The 24,476-nt window shown below is 49.6% G+C and overlaps 3 protein-coding genes and 1 long non-coding RNA gene across 5 annotated transcripts in view; 3 read left to right on the plus strand and 1 right to left on the minus strand.

The window, feature by feature from the left end:
- The first annotated feature begins 117 nt into the window (after positions 1–117).
- On the plus strand, positions 118–5,658 carry LOC113429117 (acyl-coenzyme A thioesterase THEM4-like). Its single transcript, XM_087943300.1, has 6 exons — positions 118–1,120; positions 1,409–1,562; positions 2,397–2,565; positions 3,641–3,751; positions 4,703–4,827; positions 5,233–5,658. Exons 1-6 carry the CDS (start codon positions 995–997, stop codon positions 5,289–5,291), a joined length of 744 nt encoding a protein of 247 aa, XP_087799426.1. The 5' UTR covers positions 118–994; the 3' UTR covers positions 5,292–5,658.
- A 2,109-nt stretch (positions 5,659–7,767) lies between these two features.
- C2CD4D (C2 calcium dependent domain containing 4D) lies at positions 7,768–10,634 on the plus strand. The gene is given in 4 exon segments (XM_087943275.1): positions 7,768–7,904; positions 9,360–9,876; positions 9,878–10,074; positions 10,076–10,634. Coding segments are annotated over 3 exon segments (1,053 nt in total). The 5' UTR covers positions 7,768–7,904; positions 9,360–9,447; the 3' UTR covers positions 10,503–10,634.
- A 3,159-nt stretch (positions 10,635–13,793) lies between these two features.
- Positions 13,794–16,236, minus strand: LOC148129557 (uncharacterized). Its single transcript, XR_015745317.1, has 2 exons — positions 16,196–16,236; positions 13,794–14,028 (listed from the first exon to the last, which is right to left on the minus strand). It is a non-coding gene; the product is annotated as an uncharacterized LOC148129557 (long non-coding RNA).
- Positions 15,684–24,476, plus strand: part of RORC (RAR related orphan receptor C) — a 35,382-nt gene continuing 26,589 nt past the window's right edge. The window contains exon 1 of one of the 2 annotated variants that reach the window (XM_087943279.1): positions 15,684–15,808. The gene's annotated coding sequence lies outside the window, so the exon portion shown is untranslated. Of the gene's footprint in view, positions 15,809–23,379; positions 23,847–24,476 lie in introns of those variants that run through there. The other variant, XM_026687937.2, reaches the window with a different exon arrangement.

Here is a 24,476-nt window from a genome sequence, read left to right on the forward strand (position 1 = left end):
CTGCCTTCTTTTGGAAGATGAGTTGACCTTTACCTTACTTTTACCCATGTGTTTGATTACATGTTGGTTTGAGTGAACAGCATGGCGATCGCAAATGAGAGTGATCAATGTAATGGCTCTTGATGTGTCGGCCATTATTTTGTCCTTAGGAACTGGTTTGCGCAAATTCCTCTTGTTCTTCCCGATTTTCCTGATGCCTGCTGGGAGCTAAGGAGGAAAACGGCCACGGGTCAGGGATGGGAAAAAGAGAGAGACGATTTCCGTATCCCTCAAGTCATACGCGGTCATTCATTAATTTTAATTTAAGGTTCCCCTGAGTGGAGAACTACTCTTCCCAATAGGAAGGCACCACATAAACACAAGTCACAGAACAGCCCAAGGCACGTATTCCCATAGAGAGAAGTTCCCAGAGGATGGGTTCTAGCGTGAGTCCAAAAGCTCGGAAGAGTGCATCTTTCATCCCACTTCCGACCCAAATTCGATCTTGCGTCATTATCCTGGAACACATATTTGCCTTCATTCGGGAGATGTTTTTGTCCGTAATGGGAGGACCCAACCCAGGCCCAACTGCCAAGCTGAGCTTGATGGAGCTGTATGTCATCTCTGTTTACGCCTCTGGGAATATCTCTTGTAACTCTGGATATCTGAAAAACCTGCCAAGAAACAACGTGCTCTTTTGATCTACTCAGTGAAAAATATGCTGACGGATCTGGAACTAAGACCAGGTGACTGGACCCATGTTTATCGTGGAGGATCTTGGTGTGAAATCAGCCACTTGAGCAAACTCCTCAAGTCCTTCTAATTTGAAGGTGTGTCTTCACTGGAAGGAAGGAACGATAGGCTTAAATCCAGTTGGTCCTGGGTGAAGTTCCTCACTGCTTGTTGGAAGGGAGGAACCTGTTAAAGCTGTTGGGAGTTGAGTTCTGCCTGAAGAAGAGCTGCTGAGAAGAAGAAGACACCCTTTCCAAGAGCTCAGCAGGTCAGAAGATTCAGAATGCATGGTATTCTGAGGAGCATCAACCGGACGGTCAAAGGGTTGGCCACCGAGATACCTCGTCTGGCAACAATGAAAGAGCTCTTGGCACAGCATCCTCGTGTGCTCTTCAGAAGGACCTCCACGGTGAGTATTGGGGAGGGCTTAACAGGAAGGGGAGGACACCCTCCCCAAATAAACTATCCCTGGTTTTGGAGGACCATCTAAAAGGTTCTGAGATCCTAAGGAGATTCTGGAGGATATAGAGAAGGTTGAAGCTCCTGCATTCATAGAGGGCACTCGGAGCCCAAGAGATCTGATGAGATGGACAGAGAAGATTGAAGACTTCCAGTAACCCACCCATGTGCCTTGAAATATCTTGTGGGCGTGAGTGGGGTTCCTCAACACAGATATCCTGCCTTCCTTGTTTCCTAGCAAGAGCCCCACCAACTTCGCAGGGACCTTGGCGTCCCCAACCCAAGTTGGAGCCAAGAGATGATGGACCAGTTTGAAAAATTCACAAAGATGTCCGAAGATGGATCTTGGCAACGCATCCCGAGTTATAACAACAGCGTGGACAGCATGCCTGGTCAGTCTTTCTATCCCACTCCAAGCATTTCCTCCCAGAGTGGCCTTCCTCCGGCAAATGTCCGCTTGTTAGAAAGATGGCAAGTTCTCCATCTTCAGGCCTGCCCAAATAATCGTTCTTCTAGATCCTTCCCTCTGCAATGTCGCTCAACCTCGCGAAGATGGGTGGCCTTCCAACTCCCCAGATTCTCCCCACCAGCTGGACTTCTGGGAGTTGAACGCCACCCATCTTCAACTTGGCCAGCTTGACCAACAACACCTTAGATGTCTTATCAGGTCGTAGGATGAAAGATCTGGCTCTCAACCACGTCACAAGTTACAAGATCTGCCCATCTTTGGAAGGAAGGTGTGGTAGTCTGGGGTTGTGTTCCTCGACTCGGCAACTTGGCGATGGGTGGATTTCCAACCCCCAGAAACCTTAACTCAAGTTATGGGTGTGTAAGACCCTGGTTGAGGGGTCAGACAATGTCGGTGCAATTAATTAAAGCCAACAAGACTCACCTCTGAAGTGGAAGCGAATTCCAGAATCCAAGTTCCAGTTTAACGCGGGGACAATTTTGCACCAACTTTTCTCCCATAGCCTGGTTCCAAAATTAACTCCCAATTGCCACCCTTGTGACCTGCCCCAAACAAATCTATTTCCCAACCCCCCCAAAAAATATTCTAGATCTGGATCATTTTTCCTCCTCTGGGGGTGGGGGCAGCATTTCTTAGCTCTGTTTTATTTTAGCCCAAACTGCAAATCGAATAAAATAGGGAATTTCCTTTTTCCAATTTTTAATGTCCTTGTTTTCCTTCCTCGCTTTTTTTTTTCCTCCCCCACCTCCATTTGTAGTTCTCAGCAAATTGGGCTACAACCCGAAAAAGCATCCAGATGCCTGCTTGTTCGTCCGAAACGTGGCTGCCGAAGGCCGCGGGTTCGAGTTTGCCATGTTTTACAATGGCTCGGAGAGACGGATGGCAGTTCCTCTCCAAACTGGGTCGTATTTGGAAGGGATGATCGGGTGAGCTCGGATGGGTTGATGGAGCCTGCGTCTCCCCCTCCGGTCGGATATTCTTCCTGTCTTTTCTAACATCTAAAAGATTAACAGAGTTGGAAGGGACCTTGGAGGTCTTCTAGTCCAGCCCCCTGCCCAGGCAGGAAACCCCAGACCATTTCAGACAAATGGCAGTCCAGTCTCTTCTTTAAAAACTGCAGGATCGGGGGAAGGAAGGAAGGAAGGAAGGAAGGAAGGAAGGAAGGAAGGAAGGGAAGGAAGGAAGGAAGGGAAGGAAGGAAAGGGATGGGAATTAGAAAGGAAGGAAGAAAGGAGGGAGGGAGGAAAGAAGGAAGGAAGGAAGGAAGGAAGGAAGGAAGGAAGAAAGGAAAGGAAAGGAAAGGAAGGAATAGACGGGAAGGAAATGAAAGAAAGGAATAGACGGGGAAGGAAGGAAGGAAGGAAGGAAGGAAGAAAAGAAAGAAAAGGGATGGGAATTAGAAAGGAAGGAAGAAAGGAGGGAGGGAGGGAGGGAAGGAAGGAAGGAAGGAAGGAAAGGAAGGAAGGAAGGAAAAGGGATGGGAATTAGAAGGGAAGGAAGGAAGGAAGGAAGGAAGGAAGGAAGGAAGGATATCAGAATAACAGAGTTGGGAGGGACCTTGGAGGTCTTCTAGTCCAACCCCCTGCTCAGGCAGGAACCCTAGACCATTTCAGACCAATGGCAGTCCAATCTCCTCTTAAAAGCCTCCAGGGATGGAGCACCCACAAAGTCTGGTGGCAAGCTGTTCCATCGGTTAATTTGTCCTCAATTGTCAGGAAATTCCTCCTTCGCTCCAGGTTGCTTCTCTCCTGGATGAGTTTCCATCTGTTGCTTCTCATCCTGCCTTCTGGTGCTTTGGAGAAGAGCTTGACTGCCTCTTCTTTGGGGCAGCCCCTCAGATATCAGAACCCTGCTATCCTGTCACCCCTTGGTCCTTCTTTTCATCCAACGAGACGTCCCCAGTTCCCGCAACCGTTCTTCGTATGTCTTCCAGTCCCCTAATGGTTGCTCTTCTCCTTCCCGCTTCCGCCTCTTCCGATGTCGACTCCCGATTCGGTCCAGATTCGTGCACGGGGGGGCCGTGGCCGCCATCCTGGATCACACCTTTGCCAGTTGCGGCATCTGTGCCTCGGGGATCGTGGTGACCGCCAACCTCTCCGTGAGCTACAAGAGGTGAGCAGGGATCGGGGTCTCTTTGCGCGCCCAATTGAGGTGATCCTCGGCTTACGGCCACAATGACGAGCCCCAAATTTTTCCCATGGCTGAGCGAGACGTCGGCGCGGTGAATTTTGCCCCATTTTAGGATCCCTTCCAAGTCTGCCATTCTGTTAGGCTGTGATGACCCAAAGGGGCGTGGCACAAAGGCAACACAGTCGGATAAGCAAGGAGAGTGCCTTTAATACCTCCAACTTTGCCCCCAATGTCCAGTTACCTTCGGCTGGAGAAAAAAAATCTCACAAGAACAGCCTTTAAGTGGAGGAAATTCAGTCCAAAAACAAAATACATACAATCTGTAAATAAAAATCCACACAAACCACACGGCAGTAATTAAGATGACAGGGCAGGATAAGGAATTGCAGACTTGAAAGGCCATCAAAACACACGCAGTTGGGAAGACGCCAGGAACCCAGATAAGCTTCTACGATACCAGATAAATTCACGATTTGCTCCCAACAACTTGCTGTGTGCAGCTTCCCTTTTTAAACACTGTGTTTCCAGCTGCAGCTAATTAAGGGAATCAGGGCCCTTTCCTCCCCCGTAAGTCACGCAACCCACATTGCTCCTTTCTCCGTTCCTCCCTGTGTGCCCTAGAATGAAGAGTGGGTGGGCCTGGCTCTTCCTCTGAACTCTCTCTCGGTCATAAGTATGAAAATGGCCCCGAGTCATGTCATAGCTTTGAATGGCCACTAAATGAACTGCCTGTATTCTTAGCCTGTATTTCTGCCTTCACCTTGGGCTGACAAAACCAGACCAACCAGCCTGGATGCTTCAGAAAGAAGGAGAGGGAAGGAGGGTGGTACTTGAGATGACTTTGGCTGCAGGCAGGGGAGAAACCCACAGAGAGGTTTAGCTGCCAAGAACCATCATCCACTGCCCTTGACAGGCCCATCCTTCCCCTTCCAGCCCCATCCCGCTGGGCTCTGTAGTCCTCGTGGAAACCAAGGTGGAGAAAGTAGAAGAGAAGAAGATATTTCTGTCCGGGTGTGTGCAGAGTACCAACGCGCGAATCCTTCACGCAGAAGCCACAGGTGAGTCTACCTGTGGGATCCAATTGGACCCTCCCATTGGCTCTCCTTCTTGGGAAAACTCTCTTGGAAGGGGCCTTCTCCTCTCCAGCCTCCTTTGGAAGGAAGAATAAGACACAAGGGAGCCATCGCCATTGATCTCCTCGGCTTTCGATTTTCCTCTCTTCCGTTTCTCCTCATCTTCTGGGTTTCTCTTCCCTTTTGGCGCAGATGGGCTAGGTGGAGGGCAGGTGTCTCTTGTTTCCTGCAGGGCAGGTGTGGTTCAACAGGTGTGGTGGAAGCTCTTGGAGAGACACGATGGACGACTTAGCCAAAAGGAAAGGCATCCACATCTCCTCGCCCCACCATTTCGTCTTCCAATCTCAACTCTTTCTCCATCTCTTTGTCTCTCCATCTCCCTGGCTGCAGCTCTCTTGATCCATCTGGACGTGATGACTTCTTCCCATCCAGTGACCGGCTGCAACTGATCCTTCTTCCAGCCAACAGCAATCCTTTGTGGGCTTCTCACAAAAAGATTCCTGAAATCTCATTTTTATTTTTATTTTTGGAAAAACAGACTATTTGCACGTCCTTGAAGGAGAAGTTTGAACTGGCTTCTGGCTCTCTTCGGAGACCGAAACCCTTTTTTTCCTCTTTGGATCTTCCTGCGGAGTGGGGCAAAGAAAGAATTCCAAAATGATTCATGATCTCTTCTTGATTTTGCAAGGGGGGGGGGAATCAAGAATCTTCTCCGGTTCTCCCAGAACCCCAAATCTTTCAGGAATGGGAACTGTTTTTCCTGCCTCCCCAAGTTTCTAAATATATTTATAGTTCAGGGGATGAAAGCTTCCCTTTACAAAATAAAATAATAATAATAATAAGGGAATGGCATGAATTGTTCGAAGAATGAGGTGCCCTGAATCCATTTCGTTCTCAAAGTGGTTTTCCTGTGATCAAGAAAAATGGAGTCATTACCCCCCCTTTAAAAAAAAAAAAAACTGGTGTCACTTAGCAATGGGGACTCGAGCATTTTTTTCCCTGGAGAGGGTCTGGGTTCAAGAGGAAGAGGGTTAAAATCAGATCTGGAATAACATCGTCTTTGATGTTGGTGTATCTCTTTGGCTCCTGGCTAAATGGGGAGCTGTCCAGGGTCCTGATGCGTTCAGGAGCTGTCCCTGGTGCTGAAGTCAAGTAGAGTGTGGCCTTGTGTTTAATGGAATAAATAACAGAGTTAGAAGGGACCTTGGAGGTCTCCTAGTCCAACCCCCTGCTCAAGCAGGAGCCCCTACACCATTCTGGACAAATATCTATCCAACCTCTTCTTTTTAAAAACCCAACTTCTGAAGGCAAGCTGTTCCGTTGTTGTTCGCTGTGAGAAATTTTTTATCTTAGTTCTAGGTTGGTTCTCGACCTCGAATTAAGTTTCCATCTGTTGCTTCTTGTCCTGCCTTCAGGTACTTTGGAGAATAAGTTGACCCCCCCTCTTCTCCTCAACTATCAGAACATTGCTATCCTGTCCCCCTTCTTTTCGTTAAATTGAAACGTGCCCAATTCCTGCAACCATTCTTCCCATGTTTTGGCTTCCAGTCCCCTAATTCTCCTGATTGCACTTCTCTGCACTCTTTCCAGAGTCTCAACCTCTTTTTTTTTTTTTTTTTTAATATTGTGGCTGTGATGACCCAGAGTATAACACAAACGTAACAAAATCCAAAATGTAAATAAATGTCCTTTAATGCCTCCAACTTGGCCCCACTGTTCAATAATACTCAGTTGGAGATAAAACGTACTCAAAAATAGTCTTCCAAATAAAGTAATCCAGTCTGAACTTAATGAGCAAATAGAGGTGAAGTAAAAAAAAAAACTAAAACAAACTACAATGAAGGAATTTCCACAATGGACCAGGATAAGTAATTACCAGCTTCAAGGAGATAACAAGGCACAATCTGTTGAAAGGACGCCAACCAAGATAACTTCAGCCCAAAATAAAACACACTTTGCTTCTGGCAACACTGTGTTTTAACCATCTCTCTTATATACTATTCTCCCCAGCTGCAACCAATGAGGGAGATCATGGCCGCTTCCTCTCTCGTAAACCAAGTTGTTTCCTTCTCCATTCCTCCCTGTGTGTCCTAGGATGAAGAGGGGATGGGTCTGGTTCTTCCTCTGACTGCCCAACTGGCCTCTGCCCTTCCCCAGCCTCCTCCACAACCTCTGGAGCCACACCTCCACTCGCTGTTGGCTGTTCCTCCTCTCCCTCAGAATCCGACCCTAACAAGGCCATGACAGTGGCAACTGGATGGCTGAGAGAATAGAAGCGTTCAGCATCCTGAGAGCGATTTAATGGGATGTGGGAATGACCTTGAGGAAGGAGGGGAAGGTAAGATAAGAGATAGATAAGAGGCAGCTTAGCCCTCAGCTGCATAATGGGTGGGAAAAAGAGACTCCAAAAGGAATTCCCGTAGCTCGTCAGACCATAAAAGACACTGAAAGAGGCTTCAACTTACGATAAATGAGCCCAGAATTTCTGAGGCTAAGCGAGACGTTTCTTAGCAACGGCGCTGTTTGTTTTCTACTGGTTGTCGCTGAACAATGTTAGGTTCATTAAAAAGAAAACACCACGTGGGCCAAACTTAAGAGAGGCCAGTCCATCAACGGTCCGCCTGGAGGATTGCAACAATGGACACACCTCACAGTAAGGAGGAGGGCTGCGTTTTGTTGGCTTGCCACCATCTGCAAACATCTACCCCGGCTTCAAAGAATGGTCCCTTTGTTCTTGCTCTGTGTGCCAAACCTGATCAGAGAGGGGCACCCTGCCAACAGCAGGAGGAAAAGGCTTTTGCTGCCCCATGGAGACGCCGCCGCAAAGGTGTCTCGAAGCCGTCCAAATCCTCCGGCTTTCTTTGGGCCAAGCCCAGCTTCCGATCGGATGGCAGCCCATTTTTGAGCCGGGATGCTTGTCCCCCAAAAACAAGCTTTGAACTTGACCTGCTGAACACGGCGGTGGCTTGCTGGGGTGTGACTCCCCCCGACCGAGGCCAGGTCGTGGCAGCCGGAACACAACAACATGGAACCCGCATGGTGACGTTGAAAGGCTCTGGATGGTAAACAACAACATCGGAAGTTTGCCTTGTGCCGGTTGGCGCGTTGGAGGGCCACAGAGGCAGGTTGGGAAGGGGTGAAGGAAGAGAAGAGGAGGAGGAGGAAGAGGAAGAGGAAGGATGCCAAGGTATTTAGGGGGGGGTCTGGGGTGAGTGGGTGTGGGGTCATTTGGCAACTGGAAGGGTGCACAGTTTCTCGTACAAGCAGATACGATGTGCCCCGTTATCCTTGTGGGGAGAAATCTGTATTTTAGCTGTATGGATTTGCAAGGAGGGGGGAAGGAAAAAAATGCAACTTTTGCAATCTCGCTAAACTTTTTTGGGGGTATTTTTCTTCTCGTTCTGCTTCTGCCCCAAAGTTTATTCCTCCTGATTATCTATCATCTATCTATCTATCTATCTATCTATATCTATCTATCTATCTATCTATCTATCTATCTATCTATTTACATTTGCGCAAAGCGGTTCTCGCCTCAGATGTGGAAATTCAATCAATCAGGAAGCTTGGGAGATTTTTTTTAAAAAAGCTTTGATTCCCCCCCCCTCTTCCCGGTCGTTTCTCCACTGCCCCCCAAAAAAAAATCTCCCACCCAAAAACACCTCTCACTCTGCCCACCTTGGCTTCTATCCAAGCAGTGGACTCTGCGCATGTTCAGAGACCCTGCTCTCCTCCTCCTCCTCCTCCTCCTGCCAAATGGGTCAGCGGGTTTGGAAGGGAGGGGAGGGCGAAGGAGAGAAACAAAGGGAAGTGTGGGTGCATCTCACACACACACACACACATACACACTTGCCAGTTGTTCGTCTGGTTTTGCCGTGTCCGGTCTTCCACACCTCCTGGCATTTCTTCCCGGGGACATAATCCCCCCGTCAACACCTCAGAGGTGTTTGAAGCCACACCTGGGCACGAAATCCCCCCGTTGGGTCTGTTTCCAAAATGAAAAAAAGCTTGGCAAGTCATTTCGGACATATTTTTTCCCCTCTTCCTTCTGCGAAACACAGGACGTTTTGTCTCCGTTGCCAAATTCCTGGAACCATGAAAGGCAGGAGAGCGGGGTTGCAGGTTTTTTTTAATGAGTTGTCAGTGTTTTAATTTATTTTGTTCCTCCCGTGGCCAAAAAACAAACCAACAACCCTACATCAGCAAAGAAAAGTGGATGGATGCTCACCTTTGAAGAATTAATTGTGGGTTCATTTTAAAAACTTTCTGGTTGTTGTTGTTTTTTCTATTCACCTGCAGGAGGTATTTGGGGAAAATCTGATTTTTATTTTTATTTTTTTGCATTTGAGTTGCAATGTTGTTGTTTCCAAAGTAAGCCGCTAGTCCTCAAGAGGTCTGAAAACCTCCAGGATGGTGGAAGGCGGTCGAAGGAAGCTTGAGTTGATGATTCTAACGCTGCTTTGCAGGCGGAGCGATGGGTCTAACTGGTTCTAACTGGTTTTCCTTCCATTTCCTCCCAGATCGACGTGAGAGCATTCGTCCTCATGGCTCTTCTCGCTTGCGTCTTGGGCCGACCTTATAATTTTTGCTCCGCCGGCCGGAACTGAGATGTTCTCCAAGCGAAAGACTCGCAACGTCCAAGCCACTTGTCCCAACGTGCTGACCCCTGACACAATCCCTTCCTTTTTGATCCCACCCAACCTCGCCACCCTCCAAGGCCGCCGGGCAGCTGGGAACCCCAGGCTGGGTGATGCATCAGCCCTGCCAGTCAAAAACAAGGGCGCTGCGGTGCAGGAGGAGGGACCGCAGGCCGGGACGCGACGCCCAGGCACTCCCGCCACGATCCAGCTCCCAACCCCGATGGACTTGGGGTGCCTGCCCGAAAGCCCCAACACCTGGCGGCGGGAATCGCTGTTCCATAGCAAGCCCCCGCCCCACCGAGGGCAAGTTGGCTGCTTTTCCTCCCCACGGACAAGGCCCCTTTCGCAGCCCACTCCGGGCCCGGACAGCGACACTGCCTCTTCCGCGGAAAATTCCCGTACAATTCCCCGTGCCCGTGCGTCCTCTCGATGGGCTCCTGCCGGGCCACGGCTATGGGCACCGGCGGCGTTTGGCATGCCGCTCCCCGCACACCCTGCGTCCCAGCTCCTTCTCCACGGAGGACACCAGTTCGACAGACACCAGTCCCTGCTGCCTGCGCCGCGAGGCCGACCCTCCTGGATCTCGCCGGGTGCTTGGTCCCTGGCGCCGCTCTTCCCCTGGGCTTGATCCGCTGCCGCCAGCGGCTGACCAAAGAGGTCACGTTGACGGTCAGCCAAGGCGGGCAGCTGCGTCTCTCCAGCGAGTACCTCCAGCCGCCGGGCAGCCTGCGGGTACGGCTGGTGAGCGCCGAAGGCTTCTACCCGCCGCAGGGCAACCCTCGCCACCTCCACTGTTGCGTGGGCCTTCAGCTGCGGCCCGGCCCAAGTCAAAGGCAGCGCAGCGCCATCATCAAGAGGACACGCAACCCCATCTTCAACGAGGACTTCTTCTTCGAGGGGGTGACCCCCGAGGAGCTTCCCCGGCGCAGCCTGAGGATCAAAGTGCTGAACAAATCCTGCAGCCTTCGGCGGGACGTCGTGTTGGGCGAGTGTGATGTCCCACTGGATTCTCTTCTGCCCTGAACCAGGAGGGGCGGTCCTTGGCAGAGAAGTGCCGGGGGTGGTATGGATGTCCTCACGGGCGGCAGGAGGGGCAATGGCTGCCCTTCAATGCCCCTCTCGGTGAATTTGCTCCTTCATTTACTCCAACTAACAAAGAAGCTAAGGATGGACTTCCATCCACTCCTGGAGAATCTACACCTCAATGCAGGTGGTCCTTGACATGGCAACCGTTCAAAGTGATGATGGCACTTCCAAAAGAGGTGTATGGCCAGTCCTCGCACTTACAACAGTCACAGTCTCCCCAGGGTCACGTGATTAAGATGAAGGCACCTTGGGGGGTCACGTGATCGCCATTTAAAGCCTCCCCGGGGCAAGCAATGTCAATGGATTCAGTACACGATGCACGGTTTGCTTAAGGACACGATTCATTTAATGGCCGTGGCAAGGAAAGTCCACAAACCAGAGCACAACAACCGTATCCATTACATCTCCATCCCAGTAGATGGGTCATAAGCGGAGTACTGGTGTGTTTGATCCAGGCAGCAGCCACCAGAGGGAGCTCTGCCACCCTGAGTATCACTGCCACCTTGAGGCAGACGGTGGTATAGCAGGAATCGGTTAGAAAACCAACCAAATTCCACCAGGTTTTAATTCAAGCCATGTCTGCTTGGAAATGTCTGCACCCCGTCTTTCTTAATGGTGGGGGAGCCCCCCATAATTGAAGACAACCCCAGAATTGCGGTGTTGCCGCTGAAGGATTCACACCAGCTTTGCAAGGGGTTGAACTGGCATTAAACCAGGGGTTGGACTAGATGGCCTCAGCATATTCCAAGCCTGCAATTCTCTCATTGTTCTTCCCAGAGAAAGAGGCTGGCTAGAAAGTTGAGGGAGCCGCTTCCTTTTTAGAAATGCCATCTTTGGTTGAAATCCCTTTTGTCTAACTTCACACCAAGTTGTTTTAGGTGTATGTCGGGTTTAAGTAACAAAATTGCCACTATGGATTCCATTAAAAATATAAAAGTATAAAGTTTTTTGGGTTTTTTTTTTTTACACTTGGGCTTTGTTGTTCAACTGGGATACTTAATGAAGTTGGTTTGTTTTTAAACTCTTTTTATACAGCTGCCCCAAAGATCTGGTTTCTGACTTATCCAAATTTTTCCACCAGAGGGCAGCATTTCTTTTCACAGTTGGAAAAAACCACTTGCAGCCACTGGAGGGAGCTCTTTACTGCTTAATTACTTTTTTTTTTTTCTACCCTGTATTGTAGATTCCCAAGTCAAAAGTTGCACTAAAATAAGTGAATCGCAAATTAACTAATAAAAAAAAATGCACATCTTTTTAAAGGGCATTTTTCCCCCCTGCTTTTTCCTGTTGCAATGCCCAGTTCAGCCACAAGAGGGCATCTCTTGGCACCGGGGAAGCTTTACAAAATTTAAAAAGGGGATTTCACTGCAAGCTTTGGCTTCCCTTTTTAATCCTTTTCATACTTTTAGAGTTCTAGTTTATTATTAATTTAGATGATGCTGGCCATTCCTGGTCCAACCACATGAGGGCCGGCTAGGACCAGCATTCTAGTTTGTCCAACTTTCCTAGAAGGAGTTGAAACAGTTTATGTCCAGGATGTGAGGGGTCTGTAAATATTTTCACAGCCCTCTTTTGGACTCGTGCAGGATATACAGGTCCCCCATGGAAGGCAGGTGGTTAGTAATTAATTCTTTTTTTTTTTTCTGCAGTCCTAATTACTCTCTGGAGTCTGTATCTGTCCTATTGGGTTGCAGAGCCAAACCAGACAGTTATAGAGGTGCAGATGATAGACTCAAAAATAAGTATAAGGTCTACAAGAAACAAAAACCACAGTTAATATTATAAAATATATCTTCCCATTTCCTAATCATAGTACTAATCATTTAATAACACATGAACACATTTCTTAATGTTTCACTCATTCATATTTTTAGAGCAAAACAATATTTGGGAGAAAACAGAGAGCTGGCTGGAAAAAAAAATAACCAAAGAAGACTGGAAGATAGAATAAAATAACCAAAGATAAAATAAATAGAATATAGAATATATAGAATAAAATAAAATAAAATAATAGAATATATAGAATAAAATAACCAAAGAAGATAGACTGGAAGATAGAATAAAATAACCAAAGATAAAATAAATAGAATATAGAATATATAGAATAAAATAAAATAAAATAATAGAATATATAGAATAAAATAACCAAAGAAGATAGACTGGAAACCAGGAGTATACCTGCTGGGCATAATAATCCCAGAGGGTTAATGATAAAGGAATTGCATACTTAGTTTTACATAGACTGACAGCAGCCAGGATTAGCTACGCAAAATTCTGGCAAAATGAGACTACCCCGTCAGATGAGGAGGTAATCAGGAAAATTCTAGGTCTTGGTAATGTCCTAACCCAGAGGTCGCCAACCATTTGGACCTCAGGGACCACCGAACTCATCATTTTAAATCCCGTGGACCAGAGACGCTGGGAAAATCCCAAAAAAAGTCTGCAGGAAAATCCCCCACCCCGTTTTCCTACCGATCGATCGTTCTTTACTTGGGATCGCAGGATCCCATCTCCAGCTCCGTTCTCGGGGGGGGGGAGAGGAGAGACTTTGGGCTTCATGCAAGGAAAGCAGCAGAAGCCGCAGAAGTCTTTCTTTCTCTCCCCCAAACTCCACCAGAAATGAGTCTTTGCCTCTCTCCAGCCCTTCCTGTCCGCTCTCAAAGGCCATTTCCTTCTGCTCAAACCCTCCTGCGTGGTTGTGGCTGTCCCACCCCGTGGATTTCCGCCTGCAAGCACGCCCGTGTTGGTGACGGAAGATTACTTTTCCTCTTCGTCTTCGCAGGCCTTGAGGACTGGCTCCTTGCAACCTTTCCTCCTGGCACCCAGACTTCCAAACTGTTCTCCTCCCTGGGATCAAAAGCCGGTGAGTCACTCCAAAGTTATATAAGCAGCTGGCAGGGCTTGCTTGCTTGGCACCCGGAGGTTGGGCAGGACCCAGCCTGCTTTTGTGTGGGGTGGCAGGGAGGGACTCTCCACCAGGGGGCAGCACAGCCTGGGAGGCGCCACACACACCCCCAGGGAGAACCCGGGTAGGAAAACAAACCAGGATGCGGCAAGAAAAACCGTAAACACGGGACAAAAATCCACCCTTCCCCAATGTTGGACACCATCGGGGGTTGTTCAGTTGAGGATGATCTGTTTTTCCAGAGCACTGAAAGAAGGTCTAGTCAGTTTCACTGCTATTTTATTTTTCTTTGGGACGAAGATTGGTTGGGGAAATTTAAAAAAAAAAAACACGCTTGTTTTGTAAGCAAATCTACTTCCTTCCCTGGATAGAGAGGCCAAAATAAACCCAGCTAAAGGGTTGGATTTGGGTCTTTTGGGTTGTTGTTTTTTTGCAATTTCGTAGCCTCGGTGGCATCTCCTCTTGGCCCCCTTTCCTTCAATCAGAACCCGGATTTTTCATTTCCCAAGCTTTTCTCCAGGGAGAAACCGGGCAGCTGGCAATCCTGAGACCTGAAACCTGGTGCGGGTGACGGAAAAAAAGGGCGGGTTGAGAGAGAGAGAGAGAGAGAGAGAGAGAGAGAGAGAGAGAGAGAGAGGAAATCTGTAATCTCCCAGCTGCACCTGTCAAATTGCTGCCTTCTAGCCAGCTGAGATTCATAAGACCAGCAGCCCCTGCAGGGCGGGGCGGATCCCCAGGTTGGCATTTCAGGAAGGTGGTTGGCATCTGGTACAGGTGAGATGCCACCATGCCGCCACCCCCGCCCCAAGCCTGTCTCGCGCTGCCTGAACCGCCCCATGCAGCAGCCCTGGGCAAGGACCCATGTTCCCCAGCAGCCAAGCACGTAAACAGTAATTATCCCTGGGGACTGGCGAGGGTGTGGCCGCCCGAAGGGGTGGGGGGAGGGGAGGACGGTGGGGATGCCAGCCCCCCCCTCCTTCCGGGACAGGGTTGACTGGCGCCCTTTGGGAGGGCTGGGAAGCGGCACCCATCATCCCCTGCCTTTCCTTTTTGGAGGACGAGTTCTGTGTCTTCTTCCAAGAGTCTGATAGATTGCCCTTTGCGCAGGGAGCTCACCAGGGAGCGCAGTTTTTCTCTCTTCTTTTTTTTTTTTTTTTACACACACAGACACACAGATACAGATCATCAGAGTTGGAAGGGACCTTGTAGGTCATCTAGTCCAACCCCCCCCTAAGCACATCCGTGTATCACACTTGGCGGTGCAAGGACCCCGAGCGTGTGTAACAAAAGGGGCAGAGTTCAAGGACGGGAGTTTTTTGCACATCCTTTAACTCTGCCCCTTTTGTTATACACACACAAACACACACCCTTCAGGCCTCGCCAAGGACCCTAGGGGCGTTTTTTGCAAGCACAGACACACACACACACACACACACACACACACACACACGTGTGCCTGCCTTCTGTCCTGCCGGGGCGCACACCAGTGGAGTATTGTTTGTTTGTTTGTTTGTTTTCTTTTGCACGCTCTTGACTTCTCCCTTATTTTACGCGCGCACAAAATCACGGCTTTTCTCGGTCTCGGCGTGCAAGGGACTCGGGAGAATTTTGCACGCCCTTTCTCTCTTCCCCCACCAGCCTTTTATTTTTATTTTCTATTTTTTGGCACGCGCACAGTCCCTCCTCCTCCTCCTCTCCGGCTGGGCGTGCAAGGGACCCCGAGCGGAGTTCTTTTGCACGCCCTCTAACCTCGCTCTCTCTCTCTCTCTCTCTGGATTTTACACACATACGCGCACACACATACCGTCCCTCCTTCTCTCCGGCTGGGCGTGCAAGGGCTTTTGCACGCGGGAGCGCACGTGCGGGGGGGCGGCGGGCGGCTCACGCGGCCTCGGCGTGGAGGACGGAGGAGGGGCGGCCAAGGCTGGGGAGGGGGGAGGGCTGGCCCCGATCCAGCGGCGCCGAGTTGTGTAACGCGGCTGGGCGGCTGCTTGCAGCCTCGGCTAATCGAGCGCTGTCGGAGGGAGCCCGGGGGGGCGGGGGCTGCCCCGGTGCCATGGCTGCCTGGCAGGCCAGGGAGGGGGGAGGGAGGGGGGGCAGCCACAGAGGCCTCTGCCCTGCCGCCCCCTTCCTTTCTGGGACCCCCGCGGGACCCCCGCCGCCCTCTCCGCCTTGTTAAAGCGAATTACTAGCGAGTTTAGGAGGCGTTTTTTGCAGCCCGTCCCGGGGAAGTAGCTCCACTGCTGGGCAGCAGTTCGTAGGGTAAAGCCGGACATTTTGCCCCAGGTTTCCAAGCTCACCTGGGTGCGTTTCCTCCGGGCCGAGAAAGCTCAGCCAGGTAAGGAAGGCGGGCGCGGAAGGCAGGTAAGGTACTTCAGGTGAAGGTTCTCAAGGTATTGGGGCAGAACTTCTTTTGGATGGGGGGAAACCTGTGGGTGTTAGGGTCTCCTGGGGGGTTGGACTAGATGACCTCCAAGGCCCCTTTCCAACTCTTACCTGGTTCGGGGCTCTTTTTAGGGCGCTTCACCGGGTGGCAGCCGGCTGCGGTGCGCCCGGCCGACAGGTAGAAATAGGACCCGGAGCGATGCGGCGTCCCCTTCTACCCACCCACCCGCCGGCCGCTCCGCCTTCCGGGAGACCGATCACAGATAACCCGAGTTGGAAGGGTCCATAGAGGTCATCTAGTCCAACCTTCCTCCCCCACCCACCACCACCACCTACACACCATTGTTTCCGAGACGGCAGCTTCACCGGTTGAATGACCGGTTCAAGGAAGGAGGGGCGGGGTCTCTGGGGCGGGGGAATCCACCCACCCCTTGTCTGCCTAGCACCACAAACCCCATCATCCCCGGCCAGTGGAATAGGGTCCGGCGGGGTTCGGGATCTGGAGGCGAACTTGCCCGGTTGAATTCCCGGGGAGGGGAGGGAAGGGGAGGGCGCGGGGCGGGACGGGGACGGGCCAGCTTCGGGGCGCCCCTGCCGGTTGCGCGGTTGCCACTGGTGCTGCCTGCCGCCGCCGAGGCGCGTCCCCGGACCGGGACCCTCCCCAGCCCCCCACCCCCGATGGAGGCTGGCGGAGCAGGACCGGCCAAGCGTGGCCGAGGCGCCCCCCCGAGGTAAGGCCGACGGGGGCTCGGGGCTGCAGAAAGGGGTGTGTGTGTGTGTGGCTGCGCCGCATGGGCCATAGAGTCCTGCGCGCCTGGAAAGCCAGGACAGGGAGGCGCTTCCCGAGGGATTCGCGACCCCCTCCCCTGTTATCTTGGGGTCCCCTTCACCCTCTACAACACCCCCAAAGTGTCCGGTCAGGGCTCTTTTCTGCTTTTGTTAAGGGGGCTTTTAAAAACTTTGAAAACTTTCTGAATTCTCTCTTTTCCCATCCCGGCCCTCTTCTCGCCTCGCTAAACTTTCTTTTTTTTCCCCCTTTTTTTTCCTCCACGCTTGGAGAAGAGGGGGGGGGGTCTTTGGGGCTCTCTTCTCAGCCCATGGCGGGGGGCGCACCCATTTGCAAGAGGAGGGGCGGAGGACAGGGGAGGGAGGGGGTTTTTCCCCCCTTCCCGTTTCACACCCAATAAGAGTCGCTTCTTTAACCTTCTGCTTGTGGCTAGGCTGGGCCACCAATTCCCATCGTTCCCGGCCTGCTGGGTGAGGGGAATCTGGGAGTCTGGCAAGGAGGGGATCAGCCAGCTGGCTGGGCCATTATCTTCCTTGTGGGGGCACGACACACACACACACACACACACACACACACACACACACAAAGGACCACTTGGATTCATCTCAGCAACCTTGTGTCCTAAAGCCTTTTCCCCCACTTAAGGGAGGACTACCACTCCCATGTGGCTCCCCCTCCCTTGCCAGGAATCCCAAAATACCCCCCTCCACAATCCACTTCTGCTTGATTTTCTCCCCTCCCCCCACTTCTTTTGTGCACCCTCTTAGCAAGCTTGGCTTCCCTTCCAGGTTTCTAGTCCTCATGAAGGAGCAGAGCTCCCTGGAGATTGTTGACAAACTCGTCTCCAGCTGCCCAGAATCCCAATTAAGTAATTTGCAGCACTTTGGAGCCCTGGCTTTGTGGAGAGAGAGAGAGAGAGAGAGAGAGAGAAGCAAAGGGAGAAGAGAGAAAGAGAGACTGAAAGAGAGAAAGAGTGAAGAGAAAGGGAGAGAGAAAGAAAGAGACACATAGAAGAGAGAGAGAGAAGAGAGAATGAGTGAAGAGAAAAAGAGAGGGAAGAGAAAGAGGGAGAGAGAGGAGAGAGAGAGAGAGAAAGATACAGAAGAATGGAGAAAGAGGGAGTGAGGAAAAAGGAGAGAAGAAAGAGACAAAATTGGAGAGAGGAGAAAAAGAGTGAAGAGAAAAAGAGAGAGAAGTGAAAAGAAAGGGAGAGAGAGAGAGAAGAGACAGAGAAAAATGGAGAGAGAGAGGGAGTGAGAAAAGGAAGAGAGAGAGAAAGAGAGCCAGGAGAGAGGAGGAGAGTGAAGAGAAAGAGAGAGAGAGAAAGAGAGAAGAGAGAGAATGAGAGAGAGAGAGAATGAGAGAGAGATGGTATCTGGCTTTGAGGCAGAGAAATAGGCCAGATTGCAAACTGCGCCCTGCCAGTTTCTGGTTTCGCTGCTGCGTGGCATCCATGGCCTCTTTCCCTAATCCCCCCTTTTGCCCTTTGACCCCCAGCACAGCCCCTCTTGGGAAAGGGGGGGTGCAGAGAGAGGGGGGGGGAGCTTTTGCTGCCTGGTTTTTCTAAATAATAAATCTGATTCTCTTCAGAAAGGAGCTTGCGTTTCTTTGGCTGAGCTGCAAGGAAAGACTTTTGGCTTGGCATTCAGGTGAAGACCATAGCAAAAAAAAAAAAATAGGTGTGTGTGTATGTGTGTGTGTGTGTGAAAGGGGGAAGTTCAAGGTGAGATAAGTCAGTCTTCTCTGGCTGATCCTGGGCAAGGGTGGAGGTTGGAGCGAGGTGGGGGCAGCCATCCTGCGTGGATCTCTCCCCCACATGCTTATATATTTCTATTTTTGCAAACCATGGGGTCTCCAGGCTGCCAGCTTTCCCGACAAATAGATGCTTTGGGTTGTTGTTGTGGTGGTGGTTGTTGTTGTTTTTAACCACGCAGGGCCCGAAGCGAAGGGGTTGGGGTAGACTGCGCTGACCTAGGGAATCTCTCTCTGGCTCGCACCCAAGGTTTGCCCCTCAGAGTCGAAGCTTCCCTGTGCAGAGGATTTGGCAGGCTTGCAGAGAGCGGAGTGGGCTGTGTTGAATGCTAGAAACCTGGGGAAAAATTGATGATGATGATGATGATGATCTCTTTTATTCATTAAACATGAAACTCTGTCAACTGAACATTTAAAAATGTATCACAAATATCATTGACTGGCGCTGATGGTTGTTACGGGTTGTTATTGTTATTATTATTATTATTATTATTATTATTATTATTATTATTATTATTATTATTCATTATTATACAAATGACAGTAACAAAAATGAAATAAAGGTTCATATCACAAAAGTACACTTCCAAGCATTATTATATTATTATTATTAATATAATTATTATTATTATTATTATTATTATTATTATTATTATTATTATTATTATTATTATTATTATTATTATCATTATTATACACAAAAATGACAGTGCACACAACAAATGAAATAACTATGCTAGGTTTCATATCACAAATCCCTAGTCGAACACTTCCCAAGCATTTATTATTATTATTATTATTATTATTATTATTATTATTATTATTATTATTATTATTATTATTATTATTATTATTATTTATATGCATAATATAAGAATTGCATTGGGGAAATTTCTGTCCCTGCAGGCAGCTCAGAAACATTTTTAAAAAAGGAAAAACTTCTGCTACTTGCTTAATGTTATGGGAAAGCCGTCCCTTTTACCATGCCAGGAGCTGGAGAAAATAAAATAAACTTCTTTCTTTCTTTCTTTCTTTCTTTCTTTCTTTCTTTCTTTCTTTCTTTCTTTCTTTCTTTCTTTCTTTCTTTCTTTCTTTCTTCTTTCTTTCTGAGAGGTGGGCTTTAAGCCAACCATTATTTGAACCCGAGGGGGCTTCAGACCTGGTTGAAACCTGGGTAGCTTCATCCTCCTTGAAGGACCCTTACCTGAACTTAGCCACAAAGATGCTTTTTTACAATCTCGTCACCTTTTTATCTACTCGTTCCTCTTTTTTTTTTTTTCCTTCTTTCAAGGCCTGGAAACTGACCGGGCTCAGGTCAGTTTGAATGGATCTTTTGCTTCTACGGCTGTTGCCAAACAACCTTTTCTTTCTGTCTTTGTTTTCTGTTGGGAAATTGAGTCTAACTAATAATAAGTCCCGGTTGAAATGGCTAACAACTGTCTTTGGACCGGTCTGTTTCTCCAGCCCTAAGAAGGAATCCGAAGTTGTCCTAGTCAGTTTCACTGCCTCTCCTTCCTCCCGTCCTGCCTGGGAGTTTCCTTTCTTTTGAAAGCTTGATCCGTTGGGAAGCCAAGCGGAGAAGCAGGCAGGGCTGGCGAAATCCTCACCCTTCCAGAAGCTTCCTCGCGTTGCCATTTTATTTCTTGCCAATATGAATTGCACGCAGGGCCCCGATGATGGGTGCAGGGGAAGGAGTCGCGTGTAGTCCTCGACATAGGACCGTTAGCGAGCCCCAGATTTCTGTCGCTGGGTGAGAACACCCCTCAAGCAAAATTTTGCCTCCTTTTTACGACCTTCCTTGCCTCTGTCATTAAGCGAACACCCCACCATTGTTAAGTTAGTAACACCGTCATTAAGCGAATGCAGCTTCCTCGTGATACCCCACACACACACCATAAATACGAGTCAGTTACCCAGACCGTCTGAATTTTGACCACCTGACCCTGGGGCTGCCACGACGGTCATAAGTGTGAGAAAGGATCCTAGGTCCCTTTTTTTCAGTGCCGTCATAAGTTTGAATTTGCTAGCATGGGGCCTGATTTTCCTCAATATTCCTCCCTCGCTCCCTTCTTTCTCTCCCTCCAATTCTTCCTTCCTTCCTGCAACTTCTACCCACCAACTCGTCACCTTTTTATCTACTCGTTCCTCTCTTTCTTTCTTTTTTCCCTTCTTTCAAGGCCTGGAAACTGACCGGACTCAGGTCAGTTTGAATGGATCTTTTGCTTCTACGGCTGTTGCCAAACAACCTTTTCTTTCTGTCTTTGTTTTCTGTTGGGAAAAAAGCCCAGGGGGAAAAAAAAATCGGATTTTCTTCCTTTGAAGCCACCGCTGGCCTGATTGCAGGTGCAAAGAACTCTTGGGATGCTCAGAGAATCTGAAGCGGGACAGAAAGGATGAGGAAATGGGGCTTAGCTGAGTGTTTCTGGGAGGGTTAAAACCGGTCCCAGAATCCCCTCTGCTCCAGCAGGGCCAATCAAGGAAGGCTGGGGGAGGAGTTATGCAAATCAGGCCCCTTGCTAGCAAAATTCCCACGGGATCCCTGAGTGGTCTCCTTTCCCAGCCTGGTATGGAAGGGATGCCTGATAAACCTTGGCGATTGGCTTGCTCACCTTGGACAACAATAGTACCCATCATCCCCGGATCATTCTAGGGATTTGTGAGGTGTGTGTGTGTGTGTTTGAGGCCCCCCGTAATGGGACAAGCTGCCGGTTCTGGGTGCAAGGCGAGATTGGTGAAGCACCCCGGCGGGGTTTGGGTGTTTGGGCCTCCTGGCACGTAGGGCACCCCGTGCTTACATAATCTCCTTCCACCGGTCTGGGTGTGTGCGGAGTTGCGAGCCAGCTCGGGCGGGGCCTGGAGTCTCTTCCAGGGCAGGAGTGGTGTGCGGCGGTGTGTGGTGCGTCTCGACGTGACGCGTGTGTTGCACGGTGGGTAGACAGCCAATCTGGGGACGGAGGCATTGCGCGCGCCTTCGAGACGCGGCCTGGCATCGCTTACCGACTCGCCTGGGTAGGTAGCGTTGCCACTCTCTGGACCTCCTTGGCTCAACCCCCCAGCCCCGTCCCTCCTTCCCCGTCGCTGGTCCTCCCCACACAACCCTGCGAGGTAGGACAGCCCAGGGAAGGCAATGAGATGCCAACGGGCTTCCTTGGCATCGACGCAAACCCACTCCTCGCTTTGCGCACGCCAAGCTAAGGGGAGCAGAGCCCGGGCGCATGAATCAGCCAAGATCTTCTAATCCGTGGTGACTCGGGGTTGTTTGGTGTGTCTTTGGAACTCCTTGCCACTAGATGCCTCTGCTTAAGCGAGCTCTTGGAGAGGGCTGGCTTTGCGTTTAGCGGGGTTGGTCTAGATGTCCTCTCGAATCCAGGCGGGGTCTTCAAACTGGGCCACTGTGGACTTCCAACGCCCAGAATTCTCTCCCCCCCCCCCCCAGCCTTTTCAGAAGCGGTCAAGAAAAGTGGAATCGCTTTTCCAAGAGTCGCCCATTGGCTGGCTGGCTGTGATGTCACGGAAGGATTCGACCAATCAGGGGGGCAGATCAGCAGGAAGTCCAGACCAAGCAGAGATCCAATATGATTTAAAAGGGGAGCGTGCAAATTAAATAAGGGATATTACTTTTAATTTTTTACCTGTTTTTCTAAGTTTTCTGCCCCATCGGAAAAAAATCTCCCATTTCTCTGGAAAAAAAAAATCAAGCAATTTTTTTTAAAAACCACCAACTCCCCCAAAATCTCCCCCCCCCCCGCCCCCCAACTGCAGGAAAGCCCCCAATTTTCTTAATCCAGTTTGAATCCGGTTTGAAAAAACCATCCCTGAACCAAGGATGAAAGTTTCCGAAAGGGGATTTGGAGCGCCTGATTTAATCATCATGGCTTGGAGGAATGGGGTTGGCATGCTCGGCTAGGCTCAGGGTGGCCTGGCACTCTGCGCATGGGCAGAGGCACCCCGGCTGAGCATCGGAGGTTCAAGTGCTCCACATCACGGAGGGGGGATCCTTTTTTTCACAGCTTTCGGACTGGCCACCCCATGCCGAGCCAGAGGGCCAAAAAATACCCCTTTAAAAGGGGCCAGGAGCCCAAATATCTATGTCTTTGTCTCTCTTTTTCTTTCTCTCTTTCTGTCTTTTCCTTTCTTTCCTTTCTCTCTCTCTCTCTTTCACTCTCTCTCTCTCTCTCTCCCTCTTTCTCTTTTTCTTTTTCTTTCTCTCTCTCTTTTTCTTTCTCTCTCTCGCACTCTTTCTCTCTCTCATTCTTTTTCATTCTCTCTTTCTCTCTCGTTCACTGTCTTTTTCTTTCTCTTCTTTCTCTCACTCTCTGTCTTTTTTCTCTCTTTTTCTTTCTCTCTGTCTTTTCCTTTCTTTCCTCTTTCTCTCTCTCTTTCACTCTCTTTCTCTCTGTCTCTCTCATTTTCTCTCTCACTCTCTCTTTTTCTTTCTCTCTCTTGCACTCTCTCTCTCTCATTCTCTTTTTCATTCTCTCTTTCTCTCTCTGTCTTTTTCTTTCTCTTCTTTCTCTCACTCTCTCATTTTCTCTCTCACTCTCTCTTTCTTTCTCTCACTCTCTTTTTCTTTCTCTTTCTCTCTTTCTCCCTCTTTTTCTTCCTCCTCTTTTTCTCACCCTCTCTTTCTCTTTCTCTCTCATTCTCTTTTTCTTTTACTCTCTCTCTCTCTCTATCCCATTCTCTCTTTCTCTCTCTCTCTCTCTCTCTCTCTCTCTCTCTCTCTCTCTCTCTCTCTCTCAGTTTTGACTTTTACAGCCTGGAGAAGAAGCTTTGCAGCTGGCTGGCGTTGGCTCCGCGCCCCGGGACTGGCTCCCTGCCAGGACCTGGTAAGGAGTTATGTAAGTGCCGAGTTCAAGTGAGGACGGGCTGAAGGCAGCTCAGCCACCCCAAGCCGATTTCCCCAGCAAAGAAAAACTCTTGGAAGGAGAGGATTCGGGGTTTCGGGGGGAACAGTGGGTGAGGGCGATGCCCCCCTCCTCCTCCTCCTCCTCCTGGGCTGTTTTTTTCCAGCCACGCTTTTTCCTCCAGGCCTTTGCCAGCTCCTAGGAAGCTTTTGGGTGGGTGGGTGGGGGCTTTGAAAGGGGGTCCCCAAGAACTAACCTCGGCCCCCCCTTGCCTCTTCCACACCCACCCACCAAACACACACACACACACACACACACACACACTGGTTGCTTGCAATGAGCCATGGCTGCAACCGGTACTACGTTTCCCATCGCCTCTTCCCCGGCTGTGCTCTCTCTTTGGATCTGAAGGACTGGGCCAGGTGGGGGTGTGGGGGCACCTGGAGAAACCTCCAGAAGACCACCCACCCCCTTTGGGCAAGAGGAGGAGACACACCTAGTTGTCGAATGGGCCAATCCAAAGAAGTTTTTTTTTTTTAAGTTTGCAAGGAGCTGGTTTGGTTGTGGAGAAAGGCTGCGTCGCTGAGGATGGGGTGAATTGCTTGGTATGTTTTCTTTTTTTTTCTTCCTTCCTTTTCTCCTTTCCCTCCTTCCTTTCCTCTCCTTTCCTTCCTCTCTTTCACTTTTCCTCCCTTCCTCCTCCCCTTCCTTTGTCCTTTCTCCCTCCTTTCCTGCCCCCCTTCCTTTTTCTTCTCTTCCTTCCTGCTCTCCTTCCTTTTTTCCTCCCTCTTTTCTTTCCTTTTTCCTCCCTCCCTCCTTCTCTTCCTTAATCTTTCCTCTGCCTGCCTCCCTCCCTCCCTATCTATTCTTTCTTCTAATCTGTATCTCTATCCTGTCTGTCTGTTTATCATCTATCTACCTTATTTTTCTTCTAATTTCTTTTTTTCTATCCTGTCTACCTATTTACCTATCTGCCTGCCTGCGAATCATATCTATTTATCTATCTATCTATCTATCTATCTATCTATCTATCTATCTATCTATCTATCTATCTATCTATCCTATCATTTATCTATCCTGTCATCTATCTATCTGTCTGTCCGTCCATCCGTCTGTCTGTCTCTCTCGTGTCATCTATCTTTCTGTCATCTATCTATCTATCTATCTATCTATCTATCTATCTATCTATCTATCTATCTATCTATCTATCTATCTATCTATCTATCCTATCATCT

The sequence above is a fragment of the Notechis scutatus genome, chromosome 14 (assembly GCF_049901735.1).
Source record: "Notechis scutatus isolate UNSWTSFEM ecotype Mainland chromosome 14, rNotScu1.2, whole genome shotgun sequence".
NCBI lineage: Eukaryota > Metazoa > Chordata > Lepidosauria > Squamata > Elapidae > Notechis > Notechis scutatus.